This window comes from Rhinoraja longicauda, chromosome 17 (assembly GCF_053455715.1).
Source record: "Rhinoraja longicauda isolate Sanriku21f chromosome 17, sRhiLon1.1, whole genome shotgun sequence".
Taxonomy (NCBI): domain Eukaryota; kingdom Metazoa; phylum Chordata; class Chondrichthyes; order Rajiformes; family Arhynchobatidae; genus Rhinoraja; species Rhinoraja longicauda.
In genome coordinates, this window is record NC_135969.1 from 28846924 (window position 1) to 28873123 (window position 26200).

At 41.6% G+C, this 26200-nt stretch overlaps 1 protein-coding gene across 6 annotated transcripts in view; it reads right to left on the bottom strand.

Moving 5' to 3' along the window:
- Positions 1-26200, bottom strand: part of LOC144601908 (metabotropic glutamate receptor 7-like) — a 489446-nt gene that overhangs the window by 107607 nt on the left and 355639 nt on the right. For 5 of the 6 annotated variants that reach the window (XM_078414451.1, XM_078414452.1, XM_078414449.1 and 2 more), the window contains one exon: positions 12012-12947. The exons of the other annotated variant lie outside the window; for it this stretch is intronic. In XM_078414451.1, the coding sequence (XP_078270577.1) occupies positions 12012-12947 (936 nt within the window). The remainder of the gene's footprint in view (positions 1-12011; positions 12948-26200) is intronic. 6 annotated transcript variants of the gene reach the window in all.

Below are 26200 nucleotides of genomic sequence, written 5' to 3' on the forward strand. Positions count from 1 at the left end.
CATTCCTCTCCATAGCCCACCCTGTCTGCTTCACCCCAGCTGGCCTCTCCCTCACCTTGCTGGTGCTACATCCCACCCAACTGCTGAACCTTAGACCAGCCTCTTAGCCCCTTTCCACCCAGCCTGTCCCTGCCATCCCCTTCCCCAATTCCCAACTTCTCACTCCCCTGTCCTGTCCCGCTTAGCCTCTTCCCACTTCACCTCATGCCACTGACCCACTGTATCTCCCTACTCAAATGCTCCAATTTGTACCATCTCTGTGGACTGCATCAGCTAACATCATCTTGATGAGTGTGCAGCCAGGATAAATCACATCAGAGAGCACCAATAATTATGTACTTTAAATTGTGTGACAGTAGTAAGCAAAGTTTCAAAAAAGTGGTAATCACAACTAATCATTCTTTACTCTGACAATGACTAAGATGCGGAACATATTACACATGAAGTAGCTGAGGTGAATAGTGTACAAACGTTTAAGGGAAAGTCTGATAAGTAATAGTTGCTTGAAATTATACTTCAAAAGACCTCATTGTTACACAGCTGAACTTTTGGGGTTTTTTTCCAGAGTTAAACACAAAAATGACCATTTCTGAGTCATTCCGCATCACTGGAATATTCAATGGGTATTTCAAATCTCGCTCAGCCTTGCAATCCCAACACAATTTCCATGTCTTACCTCTGGCCACATTCCTTTAGAGCGTTTCAGGGAACTTGACCCCAGTGACATGGTTGCTGCAATAAAATCAACACAACTCTCAATCCATCTGTCGCTCTCAATCCCGCGACATCTACCACCATAAAGATAAGGGCGCAGGCACATGGGAACACCACCACCTACAGAGTCCCTTCTAAGTCGCAAAGCATCCAGACATGTGAATAAATCACAGGTCCTTCATTATCCCTGGTTTCAAATTCTGGAACTTCCTGCCCAACAGCACAGCAGGAGCATCTTCACCCGAATGACCGCAGTGGTTCAAAGAGTTAGCTCGCCGAGATTTTCCTCAAGAGAAATTAAAGATGGTCAGATCTTGGTCTTGCCAAAGCACCGAGCTTTAAAGAAAAAATTGTAAACAAAGTTGCAATCTGCTCTACTTAAATTTCCACAAAATCTTCATCAAACAGTGTCCACAGTACTGCTCTGACCCTCCCAGCAGCTGCAATAGTTTTAATAATGTACTCTAAGTGTTACTAGTAAAAACGAGCCTTGGCTCACCTGGGCATAAGTCTGATATCCAATTGCTAATTACCATGTATCCTTTTGTTCACTCTGTTTTAATTGAGAATACAAATCACCAGTTTAGAGGCTTTTAACAACATTTCATCATCTCTGACACACACACACTGCAACAGATGCCCAGTCACTTGCAGAATTACAGTGCAGATACAAAGTCCTCCCAGGACTGCATTGCTGTCACAAGATCTGCATAATAATGACTCTGAAGTTGCAGCTCCTGGTTTATTCTCTAATCTCAGCAAAGTACCTGGGGAGCCACATTTTTCTTTTAATTGCAGCATATTTCTTCAGGCCAGCCATTGAATTGTTTTTTAAAATTGATCTTCACACACTGGAGGCAGCCGCCGCCAATTCATGCCGTTCGCTTTGGTGTTTTGCCGTATAAGAAATGACCTACATTTCCTTGAACAAGAACAAATTATTTTTGGATCTTCCCCTACAAGTAACAAAAGAGCGGTCCCCCGCTGAGACTATCTCACTGCTGGGGACGATCCAGGAGCTCAGACTTCACAGAAAATAATGGAAGTCGGGAGCCTGCTAATGCAAACTGTGGCTTAGTTTTGTTTGAACTTTGCTGAAGTTCCTGATTTGCTGCAAACATCTAACAATTTACTCTGCGCTCTCAATGCCTTCGCTTGCAAGACTGCAGGATACCAGAGCACAGATGACAAGAAATGTCTGCAGATAATTTGTCGGGTCGAGCACTTGCAGGTGCCAAAGAGAGCTGCAACAAAGTAATTTTGTTTAGTTCAATTAGTTAATTCCACCCACCCGGGATCTGGAAAACTGTTTGCAGTTTGGATTTCCATTACTAAGGTTATACTTTTCCTGAAGTCGGTACAACGTACATTTACCAGACAAATTATTTTAAAATGAAGGGTGGCACAGTGGTGAAGCTAGTGGGCCCAGAGCCTCACAGCAACAGAGATCGATAATGGACTATAAATGGGGCGAAGACAGGAGAATGGGGTTAGGAGGGGGAGATGGATTGAATGACGGAATAGACTTGATGGGCCGAATGGCCTAATTCCGCTACTATTACTTATGACCTTAAATCACTGTCCAGCAGAGACAGGATATGAAAAGAAGAAAAATATTCAAATGCTGGAAATCTGAAATAATGATGAAAGCTCATCAATATGAAAGGTTAAATCAGTTTCTTTCTCTACAGTTCCTGTCTGAATAGAACATAGAACAGCATAACACAGGAACAGGTTCTCCACAATGTGTGTACCGAATTTATGCAGAGACTAACTAATCTCATCTGCCTGCACATGATCCATTCCCTGTATATCCATGTACCCATCTGAGAGGCTGATTCTCCCAGCATATTCTGTTTTATTTTAAAAAATGGAACAATTCTCTATTTGCAAAAGGGTATCGACTCTTGGCTTGGGACCAATAGTTATTTCTCCTTGATATTGTAGTTTTCAGAGAAGCAACCAACAGAACATGCAAGAATTGTCTCTTAGCAGTAATCATCGATTGGAGATGATAGAACTCCATTCTTTTCTTTAGGAAAACACCTCTACCATGCACCTTTGATGTAATATTCAGTAGCTGAGAGATAAAACTGGGAAGGAATCGATGAGACTGTGAGGAGAATGACATGGCTCAGCATAGGGTTAGTATAAATGAATTATTAAAGGTCAGCACAGACTGGATGGGCTGAAGGGCCTATTACAGTCTTGTATCTCTCCATCACTCTATGATCTGCACTTCAGATGGGAACCTTCAGGAAAGCCTCCAATTAGAATTAGAGTCATACTGAAACCACATAAGAAAAGAAGATATTTACTTTAATTAAAAAAAGGTCAGTGATTAAATGGCTGAGTTTAATTGAATCCCCAAATTTCACTTAATTTTCATATTGCTAATAGAGGATTTGAACTGATATGTTCAAGATTATTGTGTAAGAAAGAACTGCAGATGCTGGTTTGAATCAAAGGTAGACACAAAATGCTGGAGTAACTCAGCGGGACGGGCAGCATCTCTGGAGGGAAGGAATGGGTGACGTTTCGGATCAGTCTGAAGGGTCTCGACCGGAAACGTCACCCATTCCTTCTCTTCAGAGATGAGATGCTGCCTGTCCCGCTGAGTTACTCCAGCATTTTGTGTTTACCTCTGTTCAGGATGATTAGTCCTTATCACTGAATTGGTCAGTGCAGTGATGCAACTTGCTATTTATGAAATAAAAATGAACATCAGATGCTGGTTTTGCACCAAAGATAGACACAGAATGCTGGAGTAACAAAGTGGGCAGGCAGCATCTCTGGAGACAATGGATAGGTTTCATTTCCCAAAACATCTTCTATCAATTTTCTCCAGAGATGCTGCCTGATCTGCTGAGTTACTCCAGCATTTTGTGTCTGTCTGTGCTATTTATGAAACCAGCAGAATCAAAAGAAAAAGTAAGTTCATGCAGATGTGCATCTCTATAGTGCCTTTCACATCAAAAATTACAATTCTTTTAAAGGAACTCCATTTATAATAGTGTAGGAAGGAACTGCAGTTGCTAGTTTAAACCGAAGATAGACACAAAATGCTGGAGTAACTCAGCGGGACAGGCAGCATCTCTGGAGAGAAGGAATGGGTGACGTTTCGGGTCGAGACCCTTCTTCAGACCTTCGCCCATTCCTTCTCTCCAGAGATGCTGCCTATCCCGCTGAGTTACTCCAGCATTTTGTGTCCATCCATTTACAAAGGACTGTTTCTTACCTCAGACTTCGTTGCCGTGCCCTGGGAGGTTACCTTGGCCTACTTGGTTACATGGTGAGATGGACAGTCAGCATCAGTCAAGGGTGGGTTCTTTTTTCAAAATCTGGAAGTTCATTTCAGCCATGATATTTATTTGACCCACTAACCTACCAGAACAGCGCCAGAGTTCAATCCTGACTCGAGGCGCTGTCTGTATAGAGATTGTACGTTCTCCTGTGACCGCTTGGGTTTTCTTTGGGTGCTTCCCACATTCCAAAGACTTGCAGGTCTGTTGGTTAATTGGCTTCTGGAAATTGTGGCTAGAGTTGCTAGGATAAAACTGTTGTTAGGATAGAACTAGTGCACTAGTTGTACTAGTGATTGTTGGTTGGCATGGACTCAGTGGGGTGAAAGGCCTGTTTCCATGCTGTATCTGTAACCTAAACCCGAACCTGCGGAGAAGCCTCCCATTATTAGCCACTATGTTTTGGAGCAGTTTCTTTTTTTTCTTCTTTTTTTTAAAGCATATGTACAAATAATAATAAACGACAAACTGGTTATAGAGTTCTTACATAGCTTCAATTTTAAATTTTTAAAGAAAAAATAAAGATGAAAGACTGAAAAAAAGACTATAAACTAATAGAGAGAAAGCAAAGAAAAAAGAGAATTGGAAAAAATAAGGTTTGCCTTAATTGACAAACCAAATCTATTTTTAAAAATATGGTCTCCATTTATTGAATTTTTAAAAAAGTAAATGGGTTTGTCACAAAACTAAAATTTAAAACTAAAGTTAAAACTTGAGTTTAGGGTTGGATGTACAACTATACTCACTAACTCCCGGATCTATCCCCATAATCTTTATATAATCTTTATGTTTGGAGCAGTTTCTCATTGGGGTTCAACACTCAGTGAATCTTGGAGTGATACAACGTAATCCACTTCATACAGGAGAGGACCCTACTGTCAGCACACAAAGCACATGTAGATCTGCATTAGACAGGAATAGATTTAACACCAGTACCATTGTTAGGAGGATTGCGTCGAACTCAACCACTTCTTGGAACTATGGAGTTTTGATAACGTGATGCTGCTTTGTTCACATTGCTTTGATAATAACTATCATTGAATGATTTAGTCAGAGGTAAAAACATTCCAATCTACTAATTATTTGCAATAATTATTATGTAAGAAAATAGAAGCAAATAGAAGCAAACACATTGAAATTATTTAAATATGGATTCTTTCACATTAGGCTGGAGCACCAGTGATCAAAAATTCATACCCATTTTTTTTGCTAAAACAATAACTTAAGACTTTTACAACAAATCTTGAAATCACACCTGTCAGTTAGCATCTGGAAGAGAAAAGTTCAATTCATGTTAAATCTTCACTTACAGTGCTGCTAGTTCACCAAAGCTGCACTCTGTTAGTTTTTCAACGTTATTCTATTACATCTGTTATTTCTTTGTGCGATTTCTTTGGTGGATTCCCATTCACCTTGTTCAGTTCTTTGCCTAACTTGCTGATCATTTCCAGAACCTGCTCTTTTGTCCATTTGCAGCTGATGGCTTCTTTCTCCAAATCCCACCCCACCCCATCCCACTGCCCTTGAAATTTCCAAGGGCTGTAAAATTTATTGGAACTGCACGGTATATTTGGAACTAATCTGTGACAATGGCGCATTAGGATCAGAGGTGCAATGCAGAAAATGTCCTGATATATAACAGATATGGCTTCCATTCATCATTCATACCAGAAAATAGACACAAAAAGCTGGAGTAACTCAGCGGGACAAACAGCATCTCCGGAGAGAAGGAATAGGTGACGTTTCGGGTCGAGACCCTTATTCCATAAACTAAATTAAGAGAATTATCAACCATAAAGGGAATTTGGTCACAAAACTGCAAATTCTTGTGCAAAAGGAAATATGATTAACATTTTCAGCCATGGCCCGAGTCTCTCAATAAAGCTTTCAAGCCGCCAACTGGGAAACATCATTAGGAAAGGACACAGAAAAATTAAAGTACTTCTCCACAGGAAGTTTCAAAAGTTCTCTCGTGCAACTGTTCGTGTGCTGGGAAATGGTACAGAAAGCTGAGATTAATGCTACGTTAACACAAATGCATCTCATTCCTGGTCAGAAATGAACATTGATGGAAAAATACCGCATGGAAACATTAATGTCCATCTAGAAATATCAACTCTTAGCACAATAAAACCCATGAGGTGGTCATACAATCCAAGAACATTGTGCTTTTCTAAATATATATGGTACTGTTTAAAATGAATAAAGTGTTGCTTCTTTGTCTAAATAACCCCATTATTTCCAATCATCACAATTTTTTGAGTGTCTTATCTTTTCCAAAGGAATTGAAGGAAAGTTATGTTAAGGTTGGAACATATCTTGGTGTGGTGAGTATTTTGGTACCTTCACAAATCTCTCATCTCCCTCTCCTGACTTTCCCGTCCCCTTCCTTTCTCCACCAGTGTCTCATCTGCTTTCCCCCAATTATTTCCTGTGTGCTTGAGGCAGTTTGTCCCTCCATTCTCTGTAACTTGCATATTCCCCCTCCCTCAACACCACATTTTGAGATTTCTCCAAAAAGAAATTGTAAGTGAAAACGGAAGGATTTTTATAATTTTAGCTCTTCACAACTGCAGGAGTCCACAAACTAATCTCTCACAAGTCAGAGACAACATTTGAGTGTAGGTAGAGGTGCAAATTAAGAGTCAAATCCATTAGGACATGTTTATTTAATCCACGTACACAACACAGCCATGATATCAAAATCCTGCTATGTTTGTTCACTGTTGTGAGTCATGAGCTCACATTTTCTGGGGAGTACCATAACACGTTCACAATAGTCCACAATAAACCATTTTCGGTTTCTAATTATTCTGACAAGAAAAAACCCTTTATTTGCTTCTCTTCGCATTAATTTTTGAAGGAGGCGAGGTGAAGGCGGGGGAACCCCGGGTCGGTATGAGAGACTGTCTTCCAAACAATGTAGTCCCCACTGTTGCAATCCACAAAGAATGATCAATTATTCACAAAGCTGAAAGTCTGTATCAATGTGAGTGCCACATAAATTAGAAGCTCCACAAAAGTCCGGCAAAATTGTTATTGATGGGGCAATTAGGGATGTAATGATGTTCAGAAAATACTGCATTGATTCTCAAATCAAAAGCAGCAAATCTTAAAGGTCCTTGGTTAATTTTAACAACAGTTACAATTCAGTCATTATGTTTTACAAAAGAGAGGAGACTGGGTCCAAAGATGGTTTAAAGTTGTTTGTTCAATACTCAGAGGGAGTCTGTACGAATTTCACTTTCCGGCATCTTAAAAATGTATTTCTCTTTCTTGGAAATTAAGTGTTGCTGGGAATATATATATATATATTTTTTTTTTCATATTTCAGATACAGCGCGGAAACAGGCCTTTTCGGCCCACCAAGTCCGCACCACCCAGTGATCCCCGCACACTAACACTATCCTACACACACTAGGGACAATTTTTACATTTGCCCAGTCAATTAACCTACATACCTGTACGTCTTTGAATGTCAGTATTTATACATTCTGGTCATTAAGGAGGTGCCAGAGATCTCTGCGATCCTTATTACACATATATATTCCCATTGTTGCTGATCAAGTTGTTCCAAAAGTTAGCATTGAGACCAATTGAGGTGCAACTGTTGAAATCCAATCCCCTGCTCCTGTCAATTTGTCCTTCTAGATTAAGAGTGCCCGGTATAAAGGTAATGAGTCAACCTCTTGCCCAGCCATTGATTCCCTGAAGCAGAAGATCTATTATTTCATTTTTCTTCAAAGATCGCCATCTTGTCATGGTAGAGAAGCCTGCATGTGCATGAGATCTTGAGACCTAAACCGTCTGAGCTACACTCCTGGCATGGTCAGCCCGAGGTGGTCAGGTTAAGGGAGAGGTTCTTGACAAAGCACAGCCCAAGAAGAAGACCCCCAATGGTAAAACAGGTGGAGGATGGCGGCCGGCCAGCAGTGGAACACCACAATGGCTGAGAAGGGACAAGAAGGCTGTAGGAGACAAAGACTCCCAAACACCATGGAATCCACACCATTGACACGTGGCTCTGTCTCTCTCAAGCACAGCATGATGGATGTCCGTTCACCAGTGGTCCCAGGCTAAAAGATGTTCCACACAGGCATCCAGCTGGATGGACAAATAAAGTCTGTGACTCCAGGAATGTGCTCTCCAGCCATCTGGAGACCCCGTTTAAAGGACCCATCAGGAGAACTATCAAACACAACTTTGGGTGATCATGAACGATGATGCTGATGATGATGAATATTTCACGAGGCAGAAGGCCCAGATTGTTTCCTACAATCTCCCGACAATGGTGGGAAACTGAGTCAAAGTAAAGGGAAAAGAAGGGAATGTGTGTGAAAGCTGAACCCCAAAATAATAGTTGTACGTCACCATTCTCCACTGAATGCAGCCCTTTTGCACACATTGGGTAAAAGCAACAATATCTTCTGAATCCATGTTGCTTGGTGAGTTTGAACCAATATTTTTGGGAAATGTTGCTTGATACCACTATAGTCATGTCTCTCCTCTCACCATGGTGAAGGTTGAGTGTGGACAGGAGGTAAGACATACATAGATAATGTCCCACCTTACCACATGGAAGTTTGTGTTGAACTAAAGCAGCTTTACCAGAGATCTCGAATGCTGCAACTTAAGCCCTTAGTTCAACAGCTGATAGAATGTAGAGAAAGAGGAATAAAGGGTCAATTGTCAAAACTTATGGCCAATCCAAAGGGTAGGTTTAAGGAATTCATATGAGGAAGAGAGAATGAGTAAGAAGCAAGTTTAAATGGGAACGCCAGGAGCGGCACGGTGGCGCAGCGGTAGAGTTGCTGCCTTACAGCGCTGAGAAGCAGGTTCGATCCATATTACAGGTGCTGTCTGTATGGAGTTTGCACATTCTCCCAATGACTGTGTGGGTTTCTCCAGGTGCTCCTGTTTTCCTTCACACTCCAAAGACTTAAAGGTTTATAGATTAATTGGCTTTGGTAAAATTGTGCATTGTCCCTAGTGTGTAGGATAGTGTACGATGTGATCAATGGTAGGCACGGACTCGATGGGTCAAAGGGCCTGTTTCCACACAGTATCTCTAAAGTCTAAAGTCAATGCCACATTATGTGGAATGACCGAATATTTATTGAATCTCCCTGCATGTTCACACACATTATTATTTTTTGCTATATAGAGCCTCTCTTTGTGGCAAAACTGACAAAAGCATAGATTTTCATACGCTCTAAATAGAGCTAACATTTTCTCCAATGTTAATTTTTAATGTAAAATATGTGGATTTGTATACAATAAGGTAAATCTGGGAACTTCCAAATAAAGCCGTTATCATTCATTCACCAGCCACATTTTGATGAGATTGCAAAATGCATGGCGTCAAACTGTTATAAAGTTACCTGCAACAGAGAATGCTGATTAGAGAGACCAACTTATTAGCTGAAGCTGGGAAGGCAGGTAAAGTGATTTCCTTCCTGTTCTGGTGGAAAAATGGTCCCCCCCCTGCTGTGATAGATGGTGCCCTCACCCGTGTCTTCACTGTGTCCTGTTAGTTCTGCTCTTTCCTGCCCTCCCCCCAGGTGGAACAATGATAGAGTTGCCCTGGTCCTCACCATTCACCCCATTAGCCTCCACGTCCAACATATCATTCTCCAACATTGCTGCAGTCTTCAATATGATCCCACCACCAGTCACATCTACCCATTTCCACCTTTTTCCACTTTCCAATCGCACCACTCCCTCTGACCTTGGTTTACTCATTACTCCCCAACCAACCTACCCGCTCCCCAAGTACATTCTTCTGCAACCACAGGAGATGTAACATCTGTCTCTACACCTCATCTCTCCCTTCCATCTTGGGACCCCAGTGCCCTTCCAGGTGATTCAGAGATTCACGTGCATCTCTTCTGTACTCCAAATGTGGCCACCTTAACATTGGCAAGACAAGCGTAGATCATTTCACCAAACTCTTGCACTCTGTCTGCCAAGGCCTGCATGATCTCACAAATGCTAACTATCTTGACTTCCTTTCCCATTCCATGGCCTTTCTGTCCTTGGCCTCTTCCATGGCCAAAGAGTGAGGCCGCAGAAGTGCTTGAGGGAACAGTGCCTCATATGCTATTTGGGTAATTTACAACCCAACATTATGAACATTGAATTCTTCAATTTCAAGTCATACCCCATTTACCCCCCACCCCATTTCCCATGCCCCCCCCCCCCCCACTCAAGTGTACACACGCTTCTCTTTTTCATGACCCCAAACCCCCTTGCCCTTTTCCCCTTCTCCTTTCATTCATCTCCCACCCCGTCCCTACACCGAGGCTCTCATCTCCCTTCCATCCTCTTTCCTTTCCCCCATTCCCTTGCTCACCCATTGCCCTCCCTCTGGCTTTACATTTCACCCTCTTCCTCCCTAAATCTGATACTCATTTGTCTCCTTTTCACCTTTGTCTCCTTCGTCACTTTTACTCCATCCATCTTCCAATCAAACCCCTGTCACCCTGATTCCATCCATCACCTGCCAGGCTTTGTTCTGCCCCCAACTCTTTTCCAACTTTCTCCTCCCTACTCCATCAGTCTGAAGATTGGTCCTAACCTAAAACATAATCTGTCCATTCCTTCCACAGATGCTGCCAGACCCACTGAGTTTCTCCAGCATTTTGTGTTTTGTTGCCTGAAACTGCCACTGTGAATAGCAAGGTATATTTGGCGAGCTAGATAGAGCTCTTAAGGATAGCGGAGTCAGGGGGTATGGGGAGAAAGCAGGAACGGGGTACTGATTGAGAATGATCAGCCATGATCACATTCAATGGCGGTGCTGGCTCGAAGGGCCGAATGGCCTACTCCTGCACCTATTGTCTATTGCCTATTGTTTATTGTCTATATATATTTAAATAAATTATGGAAAATTCACACAAAGACTAATTACAGGATTAAAAAGTGGACCAAATTGCACTCAATTAATCCTTTGGCAACTCAATCAATGAAATGCTATGTACACTATTCAAAACCATATACTCAAATAGTTCCTTTTATCACTAAAGATTGCCTCTCATCTATTTCTTGTGGGCAAATCCATTAGCACTGTCTCAAACAATGAGAACCAACAGAGGCAAATCCAGCTTTCATTTCAATCAAAAACACTTTTATATCAGGATGTCACCATCCCTTATTCATTGCAGTTACTCACAGTGTTACAAGTAGAATCCAATAAAGTAGAAAATAAATCTCTAGCACATATAGACATTTCAAATGTACACCATGTATTTAGTTTGCAAACCATCAACGATAAAAACAAGTAGATCTCACACAATTCATTATAGATTTAACTCGGGGTGCAATGCAAATATCTTAAGACATAGGAACAAAACGAGACCATTCAGCATCTCAATCATTACATTCAATTCCTTCACATCTAATCCATACTTCAGTTCTACTGCACTGCTTAGCTCCACATCCCTTTGATATCTCTATTTAACAGAATTGTGGCCATTTCAACCTTGAAGGCTTTGATTAGCTTTGTGTATTCTTAGCCGAGAATTTGAGATTTCTCCTAACCTGGACATGATCGTAAAACTTCAGCCTGGGACAAAGTTGGAGATTCCAACAAGAACGAGGACCTGAGCTCACCAATAATATCTTGTTGCCCATTTGGGAATCAATTTTGTGTTAGTCTGCGTCCCTGAGGCCAAATTCTTAGGCCCCAGGAGATGCAAGGTCATAAGCAAAGAAAAATAACAGGAATAGAATGAAAGCCAAGTTAATCATAAACGTTATTCACAGCGAGAAATGGAAATCAGACCAGTCATTGTATGGATTTTATCTAATACTGATTTTCCAGGCTGTTCATTGTAGAGTTCATCACCATGGTACAAAGAGACACCTCTGTGCACCATACCTGAGGCAACTAATGCCAAATTATATGAATAAGGAGCATATTAATCTGTGGGCATTTGTACATGCTGAAACTAAAGCCAATGTATTATAATTGCAAACAAAAAAACATCCACTTACCTTTTCTGCTGATTTAGCAGTGCCAAAAAATATTGGAATGAAGGCAAGCCAGACTATACAGGTAGTGTACATAGTGAATCCAATGGGCTTAGCTTCATTGAAGTTCTCTGGGACGCCCCTTGTCTTGATGGCATAAACAGTACATGTCACCATTAGAAGGATACTGTATCCCAGGGAGCATATGATTTGCAAATCTGTGATGTCACATTTGAGGACACCTCTGGCGAGCTCAGGGTTCGAGGTCTTCTGTTCATCGTAGTCCACGATTGTGTTTGGTGGGTCAACCCCAAACCAGATGAACACTCCAAGAAGCTGGACGGAGATGAGACTGGATGTGATTGCCAGCTGGGAGGTTGGGCTGATGAGCCTGGGTGCCGTCACCGCCTTCTTGCCCTGCTCAAAGATACGGAAAATCCGGTTTGTCTTAGTCAATAAAGCTGCATAGCTGATGCACATGCCGAGGCCCAGGAAGATGCGACGGAATGAGCAAATTCCCGTGTTAGGTTTGGCGATCATTAGGAAGGTGATGATGTAGCAGAGGAATATCCCGGTGAGGAGGACGTAACTGAGTTCCCGGCCAGTTGCCCGCACGATGGGAGTATCGTTGTACCGTATAAAAGTTGCAATCACAAAAATAGTGGCGATAATTCCAAGCATAGCAAGAAAGACGGGGATAATGGCCCATGGTGAATGCCATTCGAGCTTCACGATCGGGATGTTGGCGCAACCAGTCCGGTTCACATTGGGCCTCTTGTCGTAGCTGCACAGGGAGCAGCTGAACTCATCTCGTTGATACTGATATCCGTCACAAAGCTCACAGTGCCAGCAGCAGGATACGCCCTTCACCATTTTTTTTCGCTCTCCAGCTTTGCAGGGCAAGCTGCAGACAGATGCAGGGAGCTCATGGTTCCCTCCAGCCCACTGCATGTCCTCCACCTGCGGAGAGGGAGACACAAGAGGCACAGCACATTGCAACGATGCACATTGAGATGGCGCTATGTTTATGTTGATGTCTCCAGTGGACAAGCCTTTCCTGGTGTGACCAGATAGCCTGTGTTTGGTGTAAAGTAGCCCGCATTGAAGAGAAACTGTACAAATCCTCCCTCCTTATCAATCACACCCCTGCCAGCAAAAGAAGCAAACATAGAGTACCATGTCAGTAATATCAATCATGTGTGTCAACTGCAATGTGACATTCCGCCATTTAGATCATGCACTTTCAACATATGTTCAAATCAGATTTCCACCAACTTTTCCAGCACTGAACTTGAAAATCTGGATGCGATTTGAACCTCTGGCAAAAATTAACTGACCATAATATGCTAGAAATTCCAGAATAAAGGACTCCCCTTGGTCACCCTTATTCAGTGTGCATCTCAAAGGTTTCTTTACTTCCAAGTAACTTTTGTAAATAGACCCAAAAAGTGCATTTTATCTTGAGGCAATCCTCCACACGCAGTAGACTTCTTCCTTTACAGATATGCAGCTCCTGAACCTAACCCTTATCACAAGAATGGTTAGGATAAAACACTTGCTACCTTATCAAGTACATGATGTGAAGAGCATTGATGTACTTAAAGGGATGTTAGCAAGCACACACCGGATAAGGAAATGGTGCGACGTGTTGACAGGATAGAAGTTTCAGTGAAGCACAGATAATTCCAAAGACCAATGTGACCGAATTATCTCCTGTTTGAACAATTCAACTTAGATTTTCGACTTAGCTGCTGCCTTTTGGCATAACACTTATGTTATGCTGTTTGATTTCCCTTCTTATGCTTAAAAACCTCGTTAGATGCTTGAACTCTTTGCTTGGGTGAATAGTGAACCTATATATTAAGTATCAAGACTTTTTAAAGAAGATGATTATGAGAAAAATTATTCAGCATATACATAGCTGGGAAAATAAAATGTACTCCTGAAATTTGTTTTGTCTTATTGAGAACTTAATTAATAAACAGATAATGCCCCAATACATAGAAAATAGGTGCAGGAGGAGGCCATTTGGCCCTTTGAGCCAGCACCACCATTCATTGTGATCATGGCTGATCATCCACAATCAGTAACCTGTGCCCAACTTCTCCCCATATCCCTTGATTCCACTAGCCCCCAGAGCTCTATCTAACTCTCTCATAAATACGTTAAGCAACAGTTTTCATCTGCGTGAAAATAAAACGTTTACTGCTGTGATTAGAATTGCCTGAAATATTATTTATTGCTCAATACTTGAGCCCATCATGCACAGTGATGAAGAATGTTGAATGTTGGTATTTTCCTGGAATCACATCCATGGTTATATTTATTCCTCCTCGGCTTACTTTTTGTTAGATTTTTAAGTGTGTGTTAAGTGTTTGGATACTTGGATACAATTCTTATCAAATCAAAAGCATATTCTAAACATTCTGACTTTAAAATTCTAGAGAGTGAACAGTGAATCTTTTGTCATTATTGTCTAAATAGACAATAGACAATAGACAATAGGTGCAGGAGTAGGACATTCAGCCCTTCGAGCCAGCACCGCCATTCAATGCGATCATGGCTGATCACTCTCAATCAGTACCCCGTTCCTGCCTTCTCCCCATTAAGCAAAGGTTTCAAGAAGTAGGCACTAGAACAAAAGTAAAATGAATAACAAAGGGAGAGAAAAGATAAATTTCAGAGGGGATATATTTAGCATTTTTCTTGTTTGCAGCATTCATTTGGCAAAATAAATTGAGCTGAATATGATATCACAGGGGTGTTTTATAGATAATAGACAATAGGTGCAGGAGTAGGGCATTTGGAGATGAGAGATCCCCTTTTATTCTTCTAAATTCCAGTGTACACAAGCCCAGTCGCTCCAGTCTTTTAACATACGACAGTCCCGCCATCCCGGAAATTAACCTCGTGAACCTATGCTGCACTCCCTCAATAGCAAGAATGTCCTTCCTCAAATTTGGAGACCAAAACTGCACACAATACTCCAGGTGTGGTCTCACTAGGGCCATGTACAACTGCAGAAGGACCTCTTTGCTCCTATACTCAACTCCTCTTGTTATGAAGGTCAACATGCCATTTGCTTTCTTCACTGCCAGCTGTAACCTGCATACTTACTTTCAGTGACTGATGAACAAGGACACCCAGATCTCGTTGTACTTCCCCTTTTCCTAACTTGACACCATTCAGATAATAATCTGCCTTCCTGTTCTTGCCACCAAAGTGGATAACCTCACATGTATCCACATTATACTGCATCTGCCAAGCATCTGCCCGCTCACACAACCTGTCCAAGTCACCCTGCATCCTCAGAGCATCCTCCTCACAGTTCATACTGCCACCCAGTTTTGAGTTTGCTTCAGTGTAGAAAACGTAAGAATTCCTTTCATAAAACTCATTTCCACTTCATCTTCCTTTCCACCCTTGAGGTTCTTATGTTTGGTATCAACATTTATCCTTCAGTGACACAGCTTGTGTTATATACAGTAAATGCAAACCTTAGTTGAAGTGCTTGAACTGAAAACAAAATGGCCAAGGAGACAATTATTTAATAAGACCTTAAACAGATCGGGGTTTAAAGTGACAGTTTCATGTGAATAAAACATTAATTTTGCATACAAAGGAGGTACATTACACTCTTTAGTAGCAGAGTCAGCTCACAAGTTAATACGATTGTCACAAGGTTAAAAATATGCCCAGGCATAGAACTAACAGGTCTGCATAAATTTGCTTCAAAAGTATGTTTCCTCCAGCATAGAAGTGTGGCATACTAATCTAGACTAATATTAGTTCTTCAGGGAGGTATGTCAATGGTATGTTTTGAATTATAGCTTCCAAAACTACTGAATGTTAATAGAAATGTAATTTCATCTACAGTGAACCCTTTGCCAGAGTTTGTGCAGCATCCAAAACTCGACAAAGCAAAACTATTTGTAAAAGTAGATCTGAATCCCAAGAATTGAGAATTTCATCCGTATGTTTTATTTAGCAATACAGTACAAGATGAATTTGCCAACTAGAGGCAGAGTAGTTTTTGCAAATTACAGTTAATAAAAAAGGAAAGCAGGTGTAAAATTCTAAGATTATAATGTCCAGATTAATTTATTGGGATTTTTTGCAACGTAATTAAAGAAGAACATCCCATTCATTGTTGTAGGAAGGAATTGCAGATGCTGGTTTAAACTGAAGATAGACACAAAATGCTGGAGTAACCTCGAGGGGCAATCAGCATCTTTGGAGAGAAGGGATGGGTGACGTTTAGGGTCGAGACCCTTCTTCAGACTGATGTGTCCCCACAGGTTCAACAAAATTAAGTACTGCGATATGATAGGATATGCCAATGGCGCATAACAACAAATTTATTAATTAAAAATAAACTGTCATGTTTTAAAGTTTATGTCAATCATTTGTAAAGAGAGTTTACGCTGTTCAAATGATTGAACATTGAATTTGTCTTTATTGCCTTGTGTATCAGACATGCAAATCAGTCCAACTTTGTCACAGAGAAAGCTTCATTTGCAAATTAAAACAGATTCTCACCAATAACCTGGCATTCAAAGTCTAAACTACTTCTGCCATTTAATTCGATAATATGGGAACAATGAACAAAATGAACCATCAGAGGAATAAAGCTTGCCTTCTTTCCCAGCATGCAAACCTACATTAGTTATTATGCATGCGAATGACATCATGTACTTTTACAGTAACAACAACAGCAGCCAAAGGCTAGCAGTTGAAATCATGGAACAATGAATACCCATCACAACTTTCGAACATTGAGTTCTTTGGCTCTGCGTGTAACAACTTAATGATTGCTGATCTAAGCCGGTATTTAAATGAAAAAGCATTTGAATTTACACAATTTCCATAAAGATAGATACAAATTGCTGGAGTAACTCAGCGGGATAGGCAGCATCTCTGGAGAGTAGGAATGGGTGACATTTTGGGTCGAGGCCCTTCTGAAGACCCAAAACATCACCCATTCCTTCTCTCCAGAGATGCTGCCTGACCTACTGGGTTACTCCAGCACTGTGTGTCTTTTTCTGTAAACCAATATCTGCAGTTCTTTGTGTCAACAATAACACATTGCAGGCAGACAAACTGTGTAGGAGGGAACTATAGATGCTGATTTACACCAAATATAGACATAAATGCCAGAGAAACTCAGCAGGACAGGGAGCATCTCTGGAGAGAAGGAATGGGTGATGTTTTGGGTCAAGACCCTTCTTCAGACTGAAAGTCACTCCCCATTGAACCAGGGTAGGTCTCCAGGCTTAATAATAATAGTGGTGTGAGGGATATGAATGCCAAGAGGTTGCAGAATGGCATGCAGGTCAGTTAATGATTAAAGCCCAGTCTTGAATTGCCAGGCCTGTTCTCAGCCTATCCCTTTTAACACAACTGTAGTGTCTCACAAAACAATGGAGGTGTCCTGAGTTTGGTGATGGGACTTCTCTGAGTTATTAGTTTGGTAATTTAATAACTACACCACCACCTGGTTGTCTGAATATTAACTTAGTTGGGCAGAATCTGCTTTGTTTTGACTGTGTGTGCGTAGGGCAGCACTACCAATAATGTTTTTCACTGACTTTGTATGACATTGGTATTTATTCACAAAATGCTGGAGTAACAATAGACAATAGGTGCAGGAGTAGGCCATTCAGCCCTTCGAGCCAGCACCGCCATTCAATGCGATCATGGCTGATCACTCTCAATCAGTACCCCGTTCCTGCCTTCTCCCCATACCCCCTCACTCCGCTATCCTTAAGAGCTCTATCCAGCTCTCTCTTGAAAGCATCCAACGAACTGGCCTCCACTGCCTTCTGAGGCAGAGAATTCCACACCTTCACCACTCTCTGACTGAAAAAGTTCTTCCTCATCTCCATTCTAAATGGCCTACCCCTTATTCTTAAACTGTGACCCCTTGTTCTGGAACTCAGCAGGTCAGGCAGCATCTCAGGAGAGAAGGAATGGGCGACGTTTCGGGTCGAGACCCTTCTTTGGACCCTTCTTCAGACATTGGCATGTCAGTTTAGACTTTCCTGCTAATCTTTGAGATGGAAGTTGAATTTACAATCTTCTGACTCAAAGACCACTAAGTTAAAACTACTATTTAGGTAATGCATTGGAGACCCAATCCTGGAGGAGTAGTAAGTCAACTGGACATGCGTGATTGTTTATAGTACACTCTCACTTGTTAACCCAAAGTCTCTAATTGAAATTGACTACAAGGCAGCAAATATCAAAAACTTGAATGCTTATTTAACTGCACCCAGAGGAAACCCCTTGTGGTCACAGGGAGAACACATAAACACCATACAGCACAGGAAGGCAGACCTAAACCTGGGCTACTGGAATTGTGTCGACACTGTGCCACCCGAAAGATAATATAATCAGCCTCTTCAGCACATTCCTGAATTTTAATCAACCAAAGGTCAATTTAATATTGTTGAAAGTTCAGAGACAACATTGCTTAAGGTTTGAATATTTGCATATTTAAATGTATAAGCTGAATCTTGTTAAAACTGACCTGCACATCACAAGAACTACCTACCAACTCCAAGGTGGTGGAAAAAACAAATTGTCGCCAAAACTGCAACCATTCTTTACCTTAGAGAATAATGGTGATAAAATATCTCTGCATGGTTAGAGATTGGAACAGCCTGATTTCAGGCAAATGTAAGAACAGCATTGAGGTCATACTGACAAATAAGCATATTTGCTCATCTGATTAAGCGTCATCAATTTCAAACCCTATCATTACATTTTAATAAAATTCATGCTTCTCTTGTGGCCTCCAAATGGTTTCTCATCTTGTATTGGCAGTATCATTTGTCAAAAGGTTTGCCTCACATTTGGATGTGAATTTTTAATCATAATCTGCTGGAAATCTTAGATCAACAGAAGTATTCATTTATATGATATTACTCAAAGATATTTAAACATGAACGTGGCAATTGGAGTTGAGTTTGACCTGCTGTCCAGTGTCACTGCCCAAGGTCCTTGCCTGCCACAGCCACTGGGCCAGGAATCAAAGGGAGAATTAGCTGATGTTCCACACATCTAGATGACATTCACCGAGGCCTCAGTGGCACAGCGGTAGAGTTGCCGCCTTACAATGCCAGAGACCCGGGTTCGATCCTGACTATGAGCGCTGTCTGTGCAGAGTTTGTAGACAATAGACAATAGTCAATAGACAATAGATGCAGGAGTAGGCCATTCGGCCCTTCAAGCCAGCACCGCCATTCAATGTGATCATGGCTGATCATTCTCAATCAGTACCCCGTTCCTGCTTTCTCCCCATACGTTCTCTCCCTGTACGTTCTCTCCCTTGACCTGTGTGGGTTTTCTACGGGTGCTCCGGTTTACTCCTACACTCCAAAGACATACAGGTTTGTAGGTTAATTGACTTTGATAAAATTGTAAATTATCCCTTGTGTGTGCAGGATAGTGTTAGTTAGTGTGCGGGGATCGCTGGTCGGCGATCAGTGTTACATTACGGGTGAGTACATATCTATCAGTGTTTAACACTGTCACATTACTAGTGGCTACATATCTATTAGTGTTTAACTCTGGATTTAAGTATCCGTGGGTACATATCTATCAGTGTTTAACATGGGTCACATTAGAGTTGGGTACAGATTTGTCAATGTTTGACACTGCGTCATGGTACTGGTTGGTACAGATTTGTCAGTGTTTAATACTGGGCCACAGTACTGGCGGGCACAGGACTGTGAGTGGAATTAGGTTATAACATTCCAACTTCTCTACTCAATCCGCTGATAGATGAAGGCCAGCATGCCAAAAGCCTTCTTCATCACCCTATCACCTGTGCCACCACTTTCAGGGAACTGTGAACACTTTACATAAAACATTCATGTCCTTTTAACAGAGTAACGTTGGTTTTAGAATGCATCCCTGAGGAATAACACAGACATGACAATTTTGGAATGGTTTGGATATCCAAAATTCTCAAGTCAGATAAACATCATTGGAGTCTGGAGAAGGGTCACAACTGAAACGTCACCTATTCCTTTGCTCCAGAGATGCTGTCATTGAGTCATAGAGTGATACAATGTGGAAACAGGCCCTTCAGCCCAACTTGCCCACACCGGCCAACAGTGTCCCAGGCACTAGTCTGCCTGCGCTTGGTCCATATCCCTCCAAACCTGTCCTACCTGTCTAATCTAAATACTAAAACTCGTGTTTGTTATCTTGTTTGTGACTGAACTTCAGCCAAAACGGGACACGATAGCGCGACAGTTTTAGGCCCACCTTACTCACCATTGTCACTTTAGTGATAATGCAAGTAGTTTTATTGAAATCGGTCTTATATTTTTAAGGTTATTCACATTTTAAAGTTTAAAAGGAGGGGAGGGGGAGGGGGGAGTGGGGGAGAAGGGAGAGGGGAGGGGGGGTTGAGGAGAGATGGGAGGGGGGGGAGGACAGGTTGCTGCACCAATGCAGGAGAGGTTTGGGCCCAATGGGTCCACTTTGTCTAGTTGTTTCTTAAAAATTGGGATAATCCCAGCCTCAACTACCTCCTCAGGCAGCTTGTTCCATACGCCCACCACCCTTTGTGTGAATAAGTTACTCCTCAGATTCCTATCCTGTCTGACCCGCTGAGTTACTCCATCTTTTTGTGTCAAAACCTCATTATTAATCAGGTAAACCTTAATGTAATACTCAGTATTCCAAAGTGATTGAGAAAACATTGCATCTGGTATGCGAGGTACGTCACTTGTGCAAGTAACTTTCATGTTGTGATGAGAGGGAAATGGAATCCAAAGTGCAGCGAGGTTGATTATCATGGAAACAGTTTTCCCTGCAGCTATCATTAGACACGCTGTTATTTTATCAAATCAAAATTGGTTTGGGATGTTCAGTGCATGTCTTTGAAAAAAAAATGCAGCAGTTTCATCTGGAACAAAGGTATCGATCTCACCTTCAAGTCATAAGATCATTTGGCTTCATATAATTGAACTCTGCTTCCAGATTTCACAAAAGATGCCAAGAATAATTCGAAACATCGATATGTTACAGGTGGTTTTGTAAATGCATGCCCAGAGACTGCTAATAAAAATAGAGATTTTAACCTTCCAAATCTGTATTAGCTATAGGGCGATGATGCAATTATAAATTGTAATTTATTTATATATTTTTTTGTGTGTCTTTTGGGAGTACATAGATTCATAGAGTCATGCAGTGTGGAAACAGGTCCTTCGGCCCACTTGCCCACACTGGCCAACTTGTCCCAGCTACACTAGTCCCACCTGCCCGTGTTTGCTCCATATCCCCCCAAACCTCTCCTATCCATGTACCTATCTAACTGTTTCTTAAATGTTGGGATAGTCCCTGCCTCAACTACCTCTTCTGGCAGCTCGTTCCATACACCCACCCACCGCCCATGTGCTTGAAATGCCGCTGGAAGCAAAGAGATTTATTGTACCTGTACCTCACCGTGCTTGTGCACATGAAAATAAACAGCTTGATTTGAAAAGGATGGTCAGATTTGGCCCAGTACCCCTTAGCAAATGGCTATGTCTCTAATGGCAACCCTCAGCAAAATGATACTGGGACTGAAATGCAAGGGTTATTGAAGGTTTCACCAGTTTCACCAGCTCCACCTCAATTATACAACCAACCTTCACAGTGCAACATCAGCAGAAATTGTTCATGGAATCTCCTGTATATGTAATTCCATCTCGGCCAAAGCTTTTATGTGGAACTTCATCCCTACAGTACGTAGGAAGCTTTAAAAGAATAATGTTACACGAGACGTTTTATGGTGGGGAATGTTTATCATAATAACTGCCGACTCTTTTCCAGTAACGTCATAAAGTTATACAGCGTGGAAACTTGACCACACTGACCAACATGTCCCATCTACCTGCCTGCGTTAGGCCCATATCCCGCTAAACCTATCCTATCCATGTACCTGTCTAATTGTTTCTTAAATGTTACTATAGTCCCTGCGTCAACTACCTCCTCTGGCAGCTCACTCCATACACCTACCACCCTTTGTGTTTATTTCATGGGGCATTTTATTTCAACAGAAGCCGTCAGGGTTTGCAAGCATCTAAAAGATGGCAACTCAGACAATTCAGCCATCTCGCGCACTGCACAAATAGCCCAATTTCCGAAAATAAAGACTTCATTGAACGTGAAAATGACTTCATTAGAATTTAAATGAAGTAATCTTTTTAGACAATCAGCACTATTCATTTATGGCCAACAAATATGACCTCATGGGCAATGTAAATTGACCAGGCATAAAAATCTTGAAGACCCAGTACATAATGGCAACCACGGAAAAGCCAACCACTTACTGTACTGCAACTGCATCAATTGCATGACGATTAGTCACACACCATTCGAAATTCCCTGTGTTGAAGGGAATTAACTGGAGAGGAGGGAACAAAATGGGAGCTGAACAAAAAGGACTTTGCTTCCCCCACTACCCTTCTAACACTTTTGTGTTTTGATTGTTACCGTTCAGACCACCAGGGACCATCTGTTCACTGGCATCTGCATGTCTCAAAAGTGGATCGAAAGAACTCGAAGTAACCTCTCTCACAGTTCTCCTCCCTTGCAGAAAATCACTGGAGATGACATCCCTGCGATTATGAATTCATAATCCCAAGCGTTGAGGGACTAAACCTCTATTCATCTCAGGGGAGGTATCAAATGCAAAAGAGCATCAGTTGAAAGTTAGAGGAAGAAGTCATGAAGGGGATTGAGGGGCAGCTTTTTGTATTTACACAGAAAGTAGTTGATATCTAGAATGCATTGCCAGAGGAGGTGGTGGAATCAAATACAATGACTATCTTTAAGAGATATTTAGATAGACACTCAAATAGCCCAAGCTGAGAAAAATACCATCCTAATATAAGCAAATGGGATCAGGGCAAAATGTTGAGCATGGACATGATGGGCCTATTTCTATGATGTATGACTCTTTAACTATCTTCCACAACACGAGCGATCTTAACAAGAGGCGTTCAACATTGGATAAGGGGTGAAAAAAAGGCTGCAATCTGACTACGTTAAATGATTGCTGAAAAAACTCTGTTTAATATTAATACTTTCCCTAAACCAGAACATCAAGTGAACTCAGAATGATACCCAACACTGTGAGAGGATTGTGAAAAAAAGAACATTTCTTATTAATTCAATAGCAAGTCTCGTATGCAAGACCTTTATCATTAAAATAAACTTAAGAGTGGAAATTTCTAATCAAAAGATCAACCTTTGACAACATTTAGATCTTTGGAGACAGCTCAATATAGAATTAACATCAGTTATGACTCAGTGCATTGTCAGTATTCAAAAGTACGTGTTCAGTATTAAAACCAAATTATTATCATTCCTCAAATTTGCCATTAAACTGTCCAGCCTCATACTATTTCTTTTTGACATTAATTTTACAACTAATTTAATTTCCTTGACACGGCTATGTTTGTCTTGGTGGATAAGCTCAGAACATTGGGCCATTAATGTATTTTTCATTTTATGCTGCTGCCATTGTTGGATTAAAAGCCAGCAATGCATTATTAAATACCTCTTTTTTATAGTCACCACCAAATGTCAGTTTAAATAGCATCCAATTGCTAGCCACGAGTAGCACATGCATGATCCTTGTTTCAATCTGCACTTTAACACTGAACATTTGGCAGCACAATGCAGTTATTCTTTAAGCAACAGCTCAATTCCCTTTCAAACAGTGTGCAAACATGGCTCCCTAACCCTGGCAGTGAATTCCTGATACTAAATATTCATCGCAAAGCAAGGATTTTCTCATCTAACTTTAGATTTAGATTTAGAGATACAACGCGGAAACAGGCCCTTCGGCCCAATGAGTCCCCGCACACTACCACTATTGTACACACACTAGGGACAATTTGTACATTTACCCAGTCAATTAACCTACATATCTGTACGTCTTTGGAGTGTGGGAGGAAACCGAAGATCTCGGAGAAAACCCACGCAGGTCACGGGGAGAACGTACAGACGGCGCCGGTAGTCAGGATCGAACCTGAGTCTCCGGCGCTGCATTCGCAGTAAGGCAGCAACTCTACCCCAGCGCCACCGTGCTGCCTCAATTCCCTTGGTTTCTTTTGCCAATCCCCTTTATGCTATGCCCCAAACTCTTGACCTTTGACTCTTTATTATTCCAATAGGAATGGTTGTTCTCTATTAACTCTGCCTACAGCCTTCATGATCTATCAGATTACTTTGAAACCATCTCTGATGCAAAGGAATCCACCTCACCTTTCCGAGTTTATCTGGATAATTATAGATAGACACGAAATGCTGGCGGGTCAGGCAGTATCTCTGAAGAAAAGGATGTTTCAGGTCTGAACCCTTCCTCAGACAGAAAGGTAGAAAAGGCCAGAAGAAAGCAGGGCCACCAACAGATGTCCTCAGGAATGGTGGAGTTCATAGAGGCCCATTGTTGGCTAGAGAAGATGTGCTAATGAGAGAGATACGAGGATGTGAACAGTGGAACTGGTAGGACAACGAGGGTAGGGGTGGGGGAAGGAATGCAGGAGTTACTTGAAATTTGAGAAATCAACACTCATATCACTGGGTTGTAAGCTGCCCAAGCGCAATATGAGGTGCTGTTTCTCCAATTTGTGTGTGGCCTCACTCTGACAGTGGAGAAGGCCCAGGACAGAAAGGTCAGTATGGATAGTATAAGAAAATAACTGCAGATGCTTGTACAAATCAATTTATTCACAAAATGCTGGAGTAACTCAGCAGGTCAGGCAGCATCTCGGGAGAGAAGGTCAGTATGGAAATGGAAAAGGGCCCAATTAATGGGAAGGGGCCTAATTAAAGTTTCACATCTGCAGAATCATTCTAGTAGGGGTGCAGGGATCTATTCTCTGCTTTCTCCAAGGTCTGTCATACTACCCCAAAACATAGGCCCCCTGAGCTGAACCCAATATTTCACCAAGGGCCAAATCAGTGCTTTATAAAAGCTGATTGTGACTTGCTTGCTCTCTTGCTTTGCTGATGAAAAGGATTCCATACCTTTTTGGTGTGTTAAACATATATTGCATGTAGTGGCAGTGCCCAGACAGACAACCACCAGGAAAAGATCAGGAAATTGGCCAAGAAGATTGGAAAATATATTCAAAAGCCGCAATTTGTTCCTTTATACCCCAAATCCCCAATAAAATTTCCCATGGTGATATTTTTCTGTCTTTGCTGAGCTGACAATTGGAAAGAGCATTAGGCCTTAAAGGAACCCTACACAAGGCAGCCAAACTGCAGTTGACTTAAAGGTTGCCTTGGTGGTGGTGCAGGTGGCAGAGGTTGATTATGTGTGGGTAATGGCTAACGGAATTATGGGACATGGGGAGAAGCAGGGTACTGATTTAGGATGATCAGCCACGAGCGTATTGAATGGCTCGAAGGGCCAAATGGCATACTCCTGCACCTATTTTCCATGTTTCTATGCTTCAGAGATCAACTCCCCAAATATGCTCTGTGTCATGAGAAGATACGGGGTGAGCAGGGAAGCAGATTGTGGCATTAATACATATGGTGCAAGAAGGATGAAATCAATGATGGAACAACCTGTGATGAGGCCTCAAGCAAACTGAACAAGCAGGTATGTGTACAAGGGTGGAACTGACACCAGGGTGGAAAGGTCTAATTGACACGATTTGAGTGATATATTCCTAGTTTTCGTGAGTGTTCAACAAAGGTCACATATTGCACACAAAAGCTCCAGTTAATATTATTAAGGGAAAAAATGTGGTGTGTGCAACAATGGACATCAATGGATGCAAAGCAGATCCTGGAAAATGGCAGAAGAGGTTAAGTGGAAGTTAATGGGCCCATTTCCCAATGGATATGATTTTACCTGGAAATGTCCTTGAGTGCAAGTTCAATTTTGTGCATTGTGCATAAAAGCAAGCACTAACGGATTTAACTTTTTGGTTTATATCTCTACTGTAAAACTCAGAGTCTCGTGTGCTTTCTCGTCAGTTTTCCTAATTTACAGTGATGTATGCAAATATATTCTCAGATCTATCCCTTTTAGAATTGGGCATTCTACTCCCTATTCAATCTTCCTACCAAACTGTCAAGCTTCACACTTTCCATTCCGTCTACCGTTCCATCATCGTGGCCCTATCCTCCTGAGGTCTGTTCTGCAGATCTCCAAGTTTTGTTTCATTCCACATGCATCATTTGGAGATTAT